The sequence below is a fragment of the Dama dama genome, chromosome 4 (assembly GCF_033118175.1).
Source record: "Dama dama isolate Ldn47 chromosome 4, ASM3311817v1, whole genome shotgun sequence".
NCBI lineage: Eukaryota > Metazoa > Chordata > Mammalia > Artiodactyla > Cervidae > Dama > Dama dama.
Genome location: NC_083684.1, coordinates 56775850 through 56790929, shown reverse-complemented (window position 1 = coordinate 56790929; position 15080 = coordinate 56775850). Strand labels below are relative to the sequence as shown.

General features: G+C 50.6%; 1 protein-coding gene and 1 non-coding gene across 2 annotated transcripts in view; one reads left to right on the top strand and one right to left on the bottom strand.

Annotated features, from left to right (window-relative positions):
* Nucleotides 1-15080, bottom strand: part of GRIK5 (glutamate ionotropic receptor kainate type subunit 5) — a 60959-nt gene that overhangs the window by 9586 nt on the left and 36293 nt on the right. The window contains exons 13-15 of the mRNA XM_061135790.1: nucleotides 9679-9792; nucleotides 9400-9509; nucleotides 8828-9001 (exon numbers count right to left, since the gene is read on the bottom strand). Of these exons, the coding sequence (XP_060991773.1) occupies nucleotides 8828-9001; nucleotides 9400-9509; nucleotides 9679-9792 (398 nt within the window). The remainder of the gene's footprint in view (nucleotides 1-8827; nucleotides 9002-9399; nucleotides 9510-9678; nucleotides 9793-15080) is intronic.
* On the top strand, nucleotides 7667-7739 carry TRNAR-CCU (transfer RNA arginine (anticodon CCU)). Its single transcript has one exon. It is a non-coding gene; the product is annotated as a tRNA-Arg (tRNA).

Genomic DNA, 15080 nt, shown 5'->3' with positions numbered 1-15080 from the left:
AAGATTCTTTAATACACGCAACAATGTAAACAACATAAAATTCACAATGTCTGTCATCCAATAAAAAAATACCAGATAAACAAACGTGCAGGAAACTGTGACTTACAACTAGGAAAAAGTTGCTCAATGGAAGCCGAACTAGAATTGGTAGAAATGATGGAATTAGCAGACAAGGACATTAAACAGCTATTACAAAGACATTCAGAATGATCAAGAATGTAAAGAAAAACATGAACATATTGCAGAGGGAAATGGAAGAAAGGAACAGAAATCTGTGTATGAAATATACAACATTTAAAAGGAAATTTTTATTGGAAGGATCTACACAGATTAAACACTGCACAGAAAAGAAAACAGATTCTGAAGACAGCAAAAGAATCTATTCAAAAGAAACACACAAACACAAAAAATGAAACACAAAGAGGGAAAAAATGACCGACAATGAGCACAGAGCCTCAGTGGCCTGAGGAATAATACCGAGTGGTCTTACATCCATGACCGGAGTCCCAGAGAGAGAAGAGAGTAAGGGGGTAACAGAAAAAAAATATGTGAAAAAGTAATGTCCAAAATTTTTCAGTTAGTGAAAATTATAAGCTTGCAGATCCAAGAATCTCAATAAACCCCAAGGAAGACAAACATACATACACACGTTATTAGTTATTTCTTGTTTTAGAAATAGCTAGTAACATTTTACATCAAGTTTATAAAGTCTGAATTTTTTCTGAATGAATGCAACTAATTTTTATAAGTAAATGCTGGGTTTTATGAGTTTTCCAGGTGGCTCAGTGGTGAAGAATCCACCTGCAATGCAGGAGACCCAGGTTTTATCTCTGGGTCAGGAAGATCCCCTGGAGAAGGAAATGGCAACCCACTCTAGTATTCCTGCCTGGGAAATCCCACGGACAGAGGAGCCTGGTGGGCTACAGTCCATGGGGTCAAAAAAATACATGACTTAGCAATTAAACAACATCAAACAAATACCAATAATTATACTGCAGGTAAATGGTCTCAGCCTGGGGTTGGCAAACTATGGCCCACAGGCCAGATCTGACTTACTGTTTTTGTGCAGCCCACAGGCTAAGAGTGGCTTTCACATTTTTAAATGCTTAAAAAGAAAGTGAAGGAAGAGTAACTGCTCATGATAGGCGACACATAAAATTCAAATTTCACTGTCAGCGTCCATAAAGTTTTATTGGGGGAATTCCCTGGTGATCCAGCAGTTAGGACTCTGAGCTTCCAATGTAGGGGGAATGGGGAGTGGGTTGGATCCCTGGTTGGGGAGCTAAGATCCCACATGCCCCGCTGTGCAGCCAAAAAAAAAAGTTTAATTGGAACACAACCACACCCATTCAATCAAGGCTGCTTTTGTACCACAATCAGGGTTAAGTAGATGCAACAGATACCATATGACCAGCAAAGCCTGAAGTATTTATAATTTGGCCCAATACTCAAAAAAAAGTTTGCCAATCCCTAGTCCAAGGCCTAAGTACATGCTGTCTATAAGAAAACCACTTTAAATATAATAGTGTAGGTAAGCTGACAATGAAAGGATGGGGGAAAGACATACTGTGAAACACTACACTAAAAAAGCTGGGGATGGCCCTGGTTGGTCCAGTGGCTAAGACTCCGTGCTACAGTGATTGAACGGGGGCCCTGGTTCAATCCCTGGTCAGGGAACTAGATCCCACATGCCGCAACTAAGAGCAGTGCAGCAAAATAAATAAGTACTTTTTTTAAAAAGCTGGGATGGCTATATGAATATCAAAAAAGGTAACCCCAAAACAAGGAATTTATCAGCAATAAAGAGGAAGTGAAAGTGAAAGTCACTCAGTCATGTCCGACTCTGAGACCCCATGGACTATATAGTCCATGGAATTCTCTAGGCCAGAATACTGTTGTGGGTAGCCTTTCCCTTCTCCAGGGGGTCTTCCCAACCCAGGGATTGAACCCAGGTCTCCTGCATTGCAGGTGGGTTCTTTACCGGCTGAGCCACAAGGGAAGCCCAAGAATACTGGAGTGGGTAGCCTATCCCTTCTCCAGAGGATCTTCCCAACCCAGGAATCGAACCAGGGTCTCCTGCATTGCAGCCAGATTCTTTACCAACTGAGCTACATAATAGCAAAGGGGTCAGTTCATCAAAAGGACACAACAGTCTCAAACTTTGATGCACCTAATTACATGGCTTCAAAATTCATGAAGCCAAACCAGACAGAACTGAAAAGAGAAACATAAAATTCCTCCACAATTACAAGCGGTGATCTCAACACTCTTCTCTCAGTAATTGATAGAATCAGTAAACAGAAAGGCAGTAAGCATATAGAAGACATGAAGACAAGAGTAACCTACTGGTCCTAATTGACATTTACAAAACACTGCACCCACCGACAGCAAAACACACATTCTATGCCAGTGCATGTAGAATATTTACCAGAATAGACTCTATGCTGAGTCATAAAACAAGTCTCAATAAATGACAAACGATTAAAATCCTACAGAGAATAGTCACTGACCACAGTGGAAATAAAGTAGAAATCAAGGTCCCTGGAAAATCCCCATGAGCTGTGAGACCACAGATTCACCCGTGAGGTTAAGTATAATAGGAGGCCCCCGTAGGAATTCCCTCACAGGCCAGTGGTTAGGACTCTGTGCTTTCAATATCAAGTGGGTGGGTTCAGTCCCTGGTGGAGGAACTAAGATCCCATAAGCCTCAGAGTGTGGCCAAAATCACAGCATTTATAATAATAGTAATAATGATGATGATGATTGTAGGCTGCTCCTCACAGGGCTGTGCTAAGAGTGAGTTACAACACAGCCCAAGTGCCATGCACGTGTGTGCTTTTGTGGTCCTGGTGACTCAGGACGGACTTGGGAAAAGAAGTACCCACTGGCCTGGCTCTAGACCCAAAGGCAGTCACCTGTCTTGGCCTGGCCCTCTGTCCTCCCACCAGGCAGATGAGAGGGGCTAGGCTCCCTGCCGAGGTACAGATACAGATCTGTGGGGCCTGAAGTCAGGAAAGATGCTGAGAGGTCCTTCCAGACCACCCCCTCTTCCAGCGGATAATGATGAAAAGAGCAGCTGTCTTCTGCTGAGCATGCATGCACACTCCCATGCTAGGCGCTGGGATGCAGGTGGAGTGTAGGATAAACGGATGAATAATACGCCTTTTCCAAAAGCAACCCAAACTCAACTCACACAAAGTTCCAGGGTCTGCCATGAGCTCTCTGGAAACCAAGTCTCTTCAAACCTACCCCACGGGTCAATGCTGTCATTCACTCAAGACAAAATTATTCAGTGCCTGGTACACCCCAGGTACCCCGAGACCCCAGGGACAGCATGGCAGACAGGTGGTGGCGATGATGGGGCCATTCACCAAGACTGAGCCTGGGGACCAATTTGGGAGTAAGGACGTGAGCTCCGTTTTGGGCAAGCTGAGCTTGAGGATGCCTGTTGGGCTCATGGAGGGATCTGCAGTTGAGGACTTGGGAAGGGAAGCTGGGGGTATACAGAGTGGTGGTTCCTGGGCAGGGAGTGGCCCCAGAGTTGTTTAAGGAAAGTGCTTGGTGAGGTGTGGGGCACTCCGGTGACCAAAGTGATTGTGTGGGGTCCTGATGTCACTGGGTGGGGACAGGTGTTGACCAGGCAGCCCAGTCTAAACATGGAAAATCCCGTACATGATTATCTGACTCTTAACTCCCTGATACATAAAAACCAGGGCTTCCCAGGTGGTGCTAGTGATAAAGAATCTGCTTGCCAACACAAGAGACTCAGGTTCTATCCCTGGGTCAGGAAGATCTGGAGAATGAAATGGCAACCCACCCCAGTATTCCTGCCTGGAGAATCCCATGGACAGAGGAGCCTGGTGGGCGATGGGCCTTGGGGTTGCAAAGAGTTGGACATGACTGAGCATGCACGGACATAAAAATATTTTTGGGATGGCTAGAATAAAAACCAACATTTCTAGAAAGGTACCTATTGTTTAGATTGAGGAACAAAGCTGGATGTTGTTTTGTTTGAAACCTTGCCAAGAACTGTTCACGATTTGGGGAAACCGAGTCTCTGACAGCAGCCCTGCTGTGGTATTTGAGTCACTACGTGAAGACACTTGGACCAGCTGCGTTGATGAGTCTCACATTCATGGTGATTTGTGTTTGTACAGATATACTTATCTGCCAATGATTTCAAAGCGTCACGCCTCAGGTGTTGACTTCATTCTATTAAACGGTCTGTCTTCTCATAATTGCAATGGTATCCACTACCCGACCACTGCAATCTGTCTTGGAGCGCAGTCCCGCCCAAGCATTTAGGTATTGCTCTCCTACTGTTTTATCATCAATCACTCCCCCTTTTCTCCTTTGTATTGAAATCAGGGCATTATATTGATTTGTTCTGAATCATGTGTGTAGGCTGATGTATTTGAAACCTTTGAATTTCATTAAGGCAGAAAAGAGATGTTACCAAATATTTGTTATAAAAACAGGGCACTGGGCTCCTTGGTGGCTAAGTGGTAAAGAATCTGCCTGCCCATGCAGAAGACATGAGTTTGATTCGGGAGGACCCCACATGCCACAGAGCAACTGAGCCTGTGTACCACAACTATTGATCCTGTGCTCCAGAGCCTATGAGCTGCAACTACTGAAGCCCAAGTGCCCTAGGGCCCGGGCTCCGCAATAAGAGAGGCCACTGCAATGCGAAGCTTGTGCACTTCAGCTAGACAGTAGCCTCCACTCGCCACAACTAGAGGAAAGGCCACGCAGCAATGAAGATCCAGCACAGCCACAAGTAAATAAAATAAATTTTTTTTTAAAGAAGGCATTGAAGGAGTTCCCTAGTGGTCTAGTGGTTAAGGGAGGCTTCCCCAGTGGCGCTAGTGGTAAAGAACCCACCTGCCAATGCAGGAGACTTAAGAGACACGGGTTCGATCCCTGGGTTGGGAAGATCCCCTGGAGGATGGCATGGCAACCCACTCCAGTATTCTTGCCTGGAGAATTCCATGGACAGAGGAGCCTGGTGGGCTACAGTCCACAGGGTCGCAAAGAGTCAGACAAGACTGAAGTAACTTAGCACGTGCACATGCTAGTGGTTAGGAGTCTGCATTTTCACTGCGGTGGCCTGCATTCAATCCCTGGTCAGGGATTGAGATCCCACACGCTGTATGGCGTGATCAAAATAAACAAATAAATAAAGTAGTGTGTGTGGTTTTATTTTTAAGAGCGCATTGAGTCTGTGAGCACTGAAGACTCACTGGTGTGGAGTGAGAGAGAGCAAGGGCAAAGGAAGCCATGCTGAAATGGAAGAGAGGATCCAAAGAGGTAGGAGGGAGCCAGGAAGACACAGCAGCCTAGGAGCAACGAGTTTCTAGAAAGAGGATGGCTAACAGGCTGTGCTGGCCATATCAATAAAGGGGGCCCATGTGACCCTGGTGGAGTGTGGGGAAGGGAGCAGAACGAGACCTGAGGTTTGGGGGCTTTCTTTACCAGGAGGGCGTGAGGAGAGGGTGACCCGGCCTGAGAAGTTGACAACGGCAAAGGAGGTCTAAGGACCGACTTCAAGGGAGTGACTGGGGGAGCCCAGGAGGGCCAGGGCTGGGGTCAGAGTCTGAACTCGGAAATACTGATTTTCAAAGTAGAACTGGGGCCTCCCTGCTGGTCCAGTGGTTAAGACTCGGGGCTTCCAGTGCAAGGGGTGTGAGTTCAATCTCTGTTTGGGGAACTAAGACCCCACAGGCCATGGGGCATGGCCAAAAATGATAAAGAATCAAGGCAGAAGTGTCCCAAATGATGATGCGCCCTTGGGTGTGGCTGCAGGAGGCTGTGGCCCCGGGGGGATCAGGAGATGAGGGGCCCAGGAGGCGGGCTCTGGGTGGGCTGCTGCTGCTCCTGTGGCAACCACATCCCGGGGGCATAGAACACCCAGCTGGGGAAGAGGGTCCCTGACTGAGGAGCAGAAGGGATGGGCTACAGAGAGGTGGTCACTGGTCCCCCACCTGACCCAGATCCGTCACGGCGGGTCCCTGCTTGCCCTGCAGCCACCTCCTCACACACGCCGCCCGCTCCTGCCTGGCTGGGAGGCGCCTCCCTCTCCCGGGCAGGCCTGCCTCTGCACCTTTAGGACTCAGCCTAGATGTCACCTCCTCAGAGGCGCCGTTCCTAAGCACCTTCAGTCTCCACTGTTCTTTCACTGCACCCTGTCGGATTCTTCAATAGCTCAGCCTATGTACATCCGATACATCGTTACATTTAAATGCTAATAAAATTCACTTAGGATGTGTGGTAGGCAGAAGAAAGCCTTGCCCCTAAGACGTCTGTCTATATGAACATCTATATGTATGTTTCTTCACAGAGTAAGAGGCTCTTTACACGGGACTTCCCCGGTGGTTCAGTGGCTAAGACTCTGCACTCCCAGTGCAGGGGGCCCGGATTCGATCCTTGGTCAGGAAGCTAGATTCCATATGCCGTAATTAGGAGTTAGCAAGCTGCAACTAAAGACCCAGCATGTCACAATGAAGATCAAAGATTCTGAGTGCTGGAACTAAGACCCAGTGCAGCCAAATAAATAAATAATTTTTTTTTCTTAAAAAGGGTCTTTGAAGATAGAACTAAGTTAAGCATCCTGAGATTGAGATATTGACCTGGAGTATCCAGGTGGGCCCATGGAATCACAAGGGTCCTTATAAGGGGAAGAAGGAGGTCAGAGTCACAGAGAGATTTGAAGATGCTGTGCTGCTGGCTCTGAAGCTGGAGAAAGGGGCCATGAGCCCAGGAATGCAGGCAGCTTCTAAAAGCTGGAAAAGGCAAGGAAATGGATTCTCCCCTAGAGCCTTCAGAATTGGCCCTGCCAACACCTTGACTTTAGCCCAGCGATATCTATCTTGCACATCTGACCTCCAGAGCTGTAAGAGAATAAATTTACATTGTTTTTAAATCACTAAGTTTGTGGTAATTTGTTGCAACAGCAACAGGAAAGGAAGGCAGGGTGTAACTCCTGAAGTGATGCCAATTTCAAAATGTTTAAAAGAAATCATTGAAATTCAGAAGTTTCAAAGCCAAGCAAATTGTAAATAACTGCCAGATGGTAGTTAGTTGCACTTGGTTGAGAGAGAGAAAAACCTGCCACCATTATGGTTGGTCTTGAATGAACAAGTTTTGAATCAGACAATATCATTGGGATACATTCCTGGCATAAAATATGACGTCCTTGTGTTTATTTATCTGTTTACCTATTTATTCTCAGCTCCTTCACCTCTTAATTTCTCACCTGAGTATGTGGCACATGCAAAGGGCTCAGAAGCACTTTGTGCTGAATGACTATTGATGCATTGACTGTAACTGACGGGGACGGGGCCCGACGTCTTGGGTTGCCCTGGAGAGGTCACCAAGGGCCTGGGGAGCAGAGCCAGGCTCAGGCAGCACCCAGGGACTGGGGGGTGGGTGGCACTGGGGTGGGAAGCTGGCTCAGCCCCGCCCTGCCTCTAGCCAAATGCATTCTCTCTAGCAAGCCACTTCCTCTCTCTGGGTCTCCGTCTTCCAATCCATAAAACTGGGAGAATATTCCTTGTTCTAGGCATGCTCCTTGGCTTTCTGTGGCTCTAAGGAGGAAAAGGAGCTTAGAAGAGTTACATGAGCTGCAACCAAGCCCATCTGCTATTTAAAAGACAGGATGGGGACTTCCCTGGTGGTCCAGTGGTTAAGACTCTGCACTCCTAATGCAGGGGGCACAGGTTCAATCCCTGGTTGGAGAAGTAAGGTCCCACATACCATGGGGCTAAATAAATCAAAGACAGGGTGGCAAACATGAGCGCTTATGGAAGCAAGGCCAGAAAGTGACCGAAGGAGGCAGAGGGGCCTGCGGCCAATGGAACAGACATCGCCACCAAGTGGGAATGCCAGCTGAGCAATACCAGATCTCCCAAATCTTTGAGAAAAGTGAGAAATCTGAATTTGGGGAGTTCCCTGGTGGCCCCGTGGTTAGGACAGCGAGCTCTCACTGCTGAGGCCCCGGGTTCAATCCCTGCTTGGGAAACATTCCCGCAAGCCATGTGGCACAGCCAAAACAAAACAGAAAAAGAAAGAAGTCTGGGACTACCCTGGTAGTCCAGTGGTTAAGAACATCCGAGCTCCCAGTGCAGGGGACATGGCTTCGATCCCTATAGAATCTGGGGAATTAAGATTCTACATGCCACGTGGCCAACAAATAAACCAATTTAATTAAATATTTTTCTATTTTTTGTTTAGAAAGAAAGAAATCTGAATTTGTAAGTGACTTTGCCCAATGTTTAAATGCCAACCAATCCAAAAAATGTAAAGCTATGAGCAAGACACCACTGGTCGCCAGTGTCTGCTCTCTGGCATGAAGCTTCTCAGAGCTTGTCTCAGGGGCAAAATAAGTTCTATTCAAGGTACTGGGTCCCCATGGGGCTCTGAGGGAGCAGCTGTCTCTGACTGGGTCTCAGCCTTGGCCTGCGGACGTGAAGGCTGTCGAGGCTCAAGGATTCTAGTCTCTTATTGCCTGGGGCAATGTCTCAGACAGCGACTACAATGCCCACTCTGTCCTGATTATAACCCCTCCCGTCAGCAGAAGCACTTTCCCATCATCACCTTGCTGGATCCTTACAACCTGAGACGTGGGCATTTTCACTCCCATTTCTCAGATGAGGAGACTGAGGCACAGAGAGGGTACAGCCCGTGAGCGGCAGAGCTGGGGCTCAGCTCCGCCTACCCTGCGTCCCATCACATGGCTGGCGTGGGGAACAGGAATGGGCCCAGGTCTCAGGAGGGTCCCCCCCTACACCCCACCAACCCCAGCTGGGGCGGGCAGACAGCCTCTCACCAGACTCCGCTGACGCAGCGCGTGGACAGCGCCCGGGGCATGATCTCCGAGCCCTGCTGCATGAAGCCCCCCACAGGGAACCAGAGGCTGTTGCCCAGCGTGTACTGGTTCTCCAGGATGTGGGGGCGCGCCCGCAGGCATGGGTGCGGGTTGTACCACTCGTAGGGGCTCAGCCTGTGGAGAGACACAGGGGGTGGGAAGAAAGAGAGAAAACAGGAGAGAGAGAGGGCCACCGTGATCAGAAGAGACGGGAGGACACACGTGGAGAGGCAGAGAGACACAGACGGACAGGGAGACACGCACACAGACAGAGACAGTGGGGGCCAGAGAGGAAGGGGACAGAAGAACGAGAAGGGGACAGGCCTGCAGAGGACCCCAGAGCCAAAGTCAGAGACACAGGGAGGAAACACAGAAACCGGGCAGGAAAGGGAGAAGGGAGGGCAGCTGCAGGGAACCCAAGACTCTGAGTGGAGGCCGAGACAATCAGGACAGACAGAAAGGACAGCCGTGGAGACCCCGGCTCCTGCCTCCTCCCCGCCCCCTCCCTCCCAGGCAGCAGGTAGTGGACTCACCTGGCAGCTAGGAACAGGACGCAACTGACGGCCAGATAGGCAAGAAGCATGAAGAGCCACACAGCCGGAGAGAAAGGGTCCAGGAAGGAAAAGTAGCCGGGCTTGCGGCCCTGGTGGGAGAGGGAGTGAGAACAGAGTGCCCCCCACCAGCCCCTCCCAAAGCCCCAGGGCCCACAGGCCCCACCAGGGCAGGCAAGGTCCAGCCCGCAGCCCCCGCCTCCCTTGGGCCTCAATGCCACCCCCGCCCCATCCCCAGCCGCGTCTCCAGGGCAACCATACCATATGCACGCGGTAGAGGATGCTGATCCCCAGGGTCATGAAGGGCTTGGAGAAGTCGATGACCTTCTCCCGCTCGGCCGTGATGGTGAACGCGGCCACAGCCAGGTCTGCCTTCTGCTGGAGGGGAGGCGGGACGCGGGGGCAGAGGGGTGGGCCGGGGAGACAGATGGGCAATCAGAGAGAACTGTACCGAGGGAGCGATTTGGAGTATCAGAAGCCAAGAGAGAGAGACACAGAGAGGAGGACGGCAGGAGGAGCTAGGGGACCAGACTGGCTCTGGGAGTGCACCCTGGGCCCCCTATTGGACCCCTGTCATCTCATGTCCTCCTTCCTCCCAGCTGCCCTGCCTCATCCAATCTCTCCCGCTCCCCTCTCCCACGTCAAGCTCATCATTTAAGACCCTGCTTTATAAAACCTACCACTGACCCCCCGCCACTCCCACCACACCAGGGTCCTGAGATTGGAGTCAAGATACCTGGACGCTGACCCACTCAGGACCCTCCAGGAGTCTTGGTTTCTCTTCGGTATGAACAATTAACAACAGGTAACATTTATCAAGCTTACTACGTGCCAGGTTCTGAGCTAGATGCCACTTTATAGGGTTTATCTTGTAATCTTCTCAACAGCTCTCTGGGGGCCACTGCTAGCCCCATTTTACAGCTGGGGAGACTGAGTCTCAGAGAGGCCAAGGCACTAGGGAATAAAGACACAGCAACTGGGGACCATAACACAGAGGCGTGACCTCCACTCTCCTGCCCCCAGCAGGTGCTAGGGACCCAGGTGTGTGAACGCAGGCATCCTGAGACACAGGACTAAGCCCAGCTCCATTGAGAATGACCTCGAGAGGATCTGCATGTGGTCTTGAGTCGGGGGGGAGGTGGCTGGAGTCCAGGTCTGACGTGGTGAAGGGTAGGGGGTGGAGAAAAGGGTGTGTTGGGAGGTCTGGCTGGCACATTGGGATGCCTGATCCAAAGAGGCCATGTTGCTCTTGCCCAAGTGGACATCAGCCAGTCGTTAGCTGTGGGCAGGACCCAGGCTGGGAAAAAACCTGGCACCTCACACACACATATACACACCCCAGACACACACACACACACATTGCACATGTGAGCACTGTACACGGTCAAGTCTACACCAGCAACAACACGTGCGCACCAAGCCAAATCCACGCGTGCACCCACGTGGACTCAGGCAGGCAGACACATGCACAGCACACGAGTGTGGGGCGGAGCGGTGATGTGGGGGGCATCCCCTAGAGGCACAGTGCACACACGTGAACATGTGGCCTCACGTGCACACACACGACAGAGAAGGCAGGGAGCCGGGACGGGCCGGGTGCCGGAGGGGGAGCCCGGCTCTGACCCAGGTGACCGGGGACAGGGGCTTCCATGTGTCACAGCCTCAGTTTGCTGCTCTGTAAAATGGGGGCAGTAAGTGTGGGCGAGACGTCTCCTGGGTTGGGACCGGGCTCCCAGGATGCCTCTTCCAGGAATAACGGCTCCGCCCCCACGGCCTCAACTGGGGCCAGCACTGACTCCCAATTCAAGCACAGACCTTCGACCCTGGGGCTGAAACAGAAGAGTCAAGGTCCTAGATCACTGGCCTGGGAAGAGGGACATACTCACCACCTCCGAGGGGCTGAGTTTGAGAGCACAGGAGGGAAGAGAGGCTGGGACAGAACTGGGGTAAGGAGAGAGGGCTCAGGCCTCGAAGGAGAGAGGTGGCACAGGCTGAAAACAGAATCAGGGTCATAGGGCGATCACATGGGACCCACGTGAAATCCACGATCAGGGGAGAAGAGACCAATCTGAAAGCTAGCTCGACGTCAGGCAAAGAGGACAGACCCGAAAGACAAACCAAGAGTAGAGGGAGATGATGCAGGTGACACGACTCCCGCAAGGTGGGGGACAGACGACACGGCCCCGGCGAGACTTGGGAGCAGAGATGGTGAAGCCAGAGGCTTCGACGTATGGCAAGGGCCCAGAACACATGGGATTCACAGCCCACCCTCGGGAATTTCTGGATGTTGAGAGTAAGGAGTGGTTCCCTCTGTTTTTTGGGGTTTTTTTTTTGGCCCACAACTTGCAGATTCTCAGTTCTGTGACCAAGGATTGAACCTGTGCCCCCAGCAGTGAAAGCACGGAGTCCTTACCACTGGACCACCAGGGAAGCCCAATTTTCTCCTTTCTCGTGCATTTGCCCCTCTTATGACTAATATGTGAATTGTCAGGAACAATGCCAGCAAATATAGGAATCTTTATTATATTTTACACACCCCAGAAGGTCTGTCTTGGCAAAAGTCCTCCATGATAGCCCATCAGCCTCCTCACTGCCACACTCCGCTAATAACACCCCCAATCCAAAGTGAGAATCACCTGTTTAAAACCCAGGGGTGGCTTCCCCACTGCACCCAAGACAGTGTCCAGGGTGGCTGGAGCAGGAGGGGAGGAGGAGGGGACTTCCCTGGCGGTCCAGTGGCTAAGACTCTGTGCTCCCAAAGCAGGGACCCGGGTTCGACCCCTGGTCTTGTCACAACTGAGACGGAAGATTCTGTGTGTCGCAACTAAGAGCTGGTGCAGCCAAATAATTAAATATTTTAAAAAAAGAAAAAGAAAGCAAGGGGTAGGAAATTCAGTGGAGTGGGGACCAAAGCCCGGCAGGGCCTTGCAGGCCAGGGTAAGGCAGCCAATTCTGCTCCAAGGACAGTGGAGGACATCACATCAGAAGGTATGAGCAGGAGTTGACTGATCTGCTTGCTTTGAGAACAGACCACAGGGGCAAGAGTGGGAGCGGGCATAGGGGTGAGATGGGCAGGGAGAAAGCTGACTAGTCCACGGAGATGCTGGGGGCAGGCAAAGTGGTGGTGGTCAGATTCAGGTTTCATTCTGAACAGAGGACAGACAGATCCTTAAAGGCTGAAAGTTCCTTCTAGATCCCTCTCAGAGTCTTAAAACTCCCCCTCCCTTTCCACCTCCTCCTCTCCGCCTTTTCATTTCCCAAAAGAGACACCCATTCCTTCGAGAAGACTTCCCTCCCTAAGGGGACCCTGACAGTTTCACCTCTGGGATGAAATCGGGAAGAAGCCAAATGATAAGCCACCTGTAGGAATGACGATGGGGGGTTGTCTAAATGCCTAAAAACCAGCCACTTGTGACTGTCGGGCTCCCCCCAACCAGCTCTGTGCTCCAGCTGCAAACCACCTGTGCTGTCCGTCGGCTCCCTGTCAGGCTCTGCCAGGAGGGGGCGCCAGAGGAAGGCTGCAGGGCTGGAGGAATGAGGGTAACCTGCACTTTCCAGGGGCTCTCCGCTCCCGGCCTTCCTTCTGCACCAAAGGCAGCCGCAGTTCTTCCCAGGACAGCAGACAAATCCAGTCTGCAGCTTCCTAGCACTCGCAGTGGGCTTCCCCGATGGCTCAGTGGTAAAGAATCCGCCTGCCAATGCAGGAGACAGGGATTTGATCCCTGGGTCGGGAAGATCCCCTGGGTAAGGAAATGGCAACCCACTCCAGCATTCTTGCCTGGAGAATCCCATGGACAGAGGAGCCTGGCGGGCTACAGTCCATGGGGTCACAAAAAAGTCTTGACAAGACTTAGCGACTAAGAACAACCACAAGCACTCGCAGAAGAAGCCTCACAGAGCCCTTCCTCAAAGTTTCCAATAGTGTCAGCTCCTCTCCGTTCCTTCAGAACTTGAGACAGAGTGGCTTCCTGACTTGCTACCTCCGTGCCACAGAGCAAGGGTGTGTGAACCACGGCCAGGTCTAGTGCATCTGCCCAATTTTGTAAATAAAGTTTTACTGGAACCCAGCCAGCCTCACTCGTTTAGGGATCATCGGCAACTGCTTTCCAGACAAAAGAAGAGTAGTGACAGGATGACCTGGAAGCTGGGACTATTTACATCCGGCCCCTTGAAGAAAAAGTTGGCCTTGGACTTCAACTTTTACCCTCTCAGTTACCTAGTTAGCAACTTCATTCCTAGTGAACACTTCTCTTCATTCAGATATCTGGAGTGACCTGTTTCCTGGTAGGACCCTGACTGGTGCACAAACGACAATACTCAGATCACACGAGTGCTCAGGTCACATGGTCACTATCCATGGGCAGGTGTTCAATCTCTATGGGAGCCCAGTAATGAGCAGTTTCTCAAGCTGAAAAAATAGTATCTGCAGAAAAGAGCCTGATTTGCTTCAAAACCCCGGCGGTCTGAAGTGAGTGCCCTCCTGCTGCCTGCATCCCTATTTGCCACCAGCACTCTGCACATCCCTGGATCTGCCAGGTCATCAGATCTGGGTGTCAGTCAGGTCAGATTGCATGAAGCCAGCACCTGCTGCAGAGTCTTTGTACTCTGGGCCTCCCTCAAAATGAAAGTCTTATGAATTGTTTGGTAAAAGGACTGAAGCAGCACACACAAGTGAAACCCAGGGATGAGTCGCCACTCAAATCCAAAAATCCCACCAAACATCCACAATACCAGACCAACAGCAACTCTACCTCAAAGGTCTGAGGCTCAGCTCTATTGGGCCTCTTGAGTTTCTAAGTTTCAGTCTTTCCAACTTCTCCTTTCCCCTTAGCCCTCAGGGTGGTGGGTGCTTCCTGCTACCTTCAGGATCCCTTAGTTTCCTTTTTTACTCTTTTGGTGAGCAGGTTCACAACTTTCACTTTGTTATTTAGTTGTTAAATCGTGTCCCAACTCTTTTGCAGCCCCATGGACCGTAGCCCACCAGGCTCCTCTGTTCGTGGGATTCTCCAGGCAGGAACACTGGAGTGGGTTGCCATTCCCTTCTCCAGGGGATCTTCCCAACCCAGGGATAGAATCCCCCATCTTTGCATTGGCAGGTGGATTCTTTCCCACTGAGACAACAGGGAAGCCCTCTAACAACTGTACATCTAGTTAACAATTCTTTGTGGGGGTTTTTTTGGCTGCACTGCGAAGCCTGCAGGATCTGCCTGGATGCTGAGCAGAGGAAGCATGGAGTCTTAACCGCTGGACTGTCAGGGATTTCCCAAGCTAACAATTCTTTTTTAAAAAGATTTGTCTAAAAAAAAAAAAAAGATTTGTCTATTTTTGGCTATGCTGGGTCTTTGTTGCTGCACAAGGACTTTCTGTAGTTGTGGCTCACAGGCTCAGCTGCCTTGCAGCACATAGGCTCTTCCCAGAACAGGGATGAATCCATGTTCCCTGCACTGGCAGGCAGATTCTTAACCACTGGACCACCAGGGAAGCCCAACAAAGAGCTGTATTAAATTTTCTCTGCTCCAATAGCTGATAGGAGGGAAAATCGATGGCAGTCCAGTGGTTAAGACTGATATGGATGGGACTTCCCTGATGGCCCCAGGGGTTAAGAATCTACCCGGCAATGCAGGGGACATGGGTTCAATCCCTGCGAGGTATGCCGCACATAC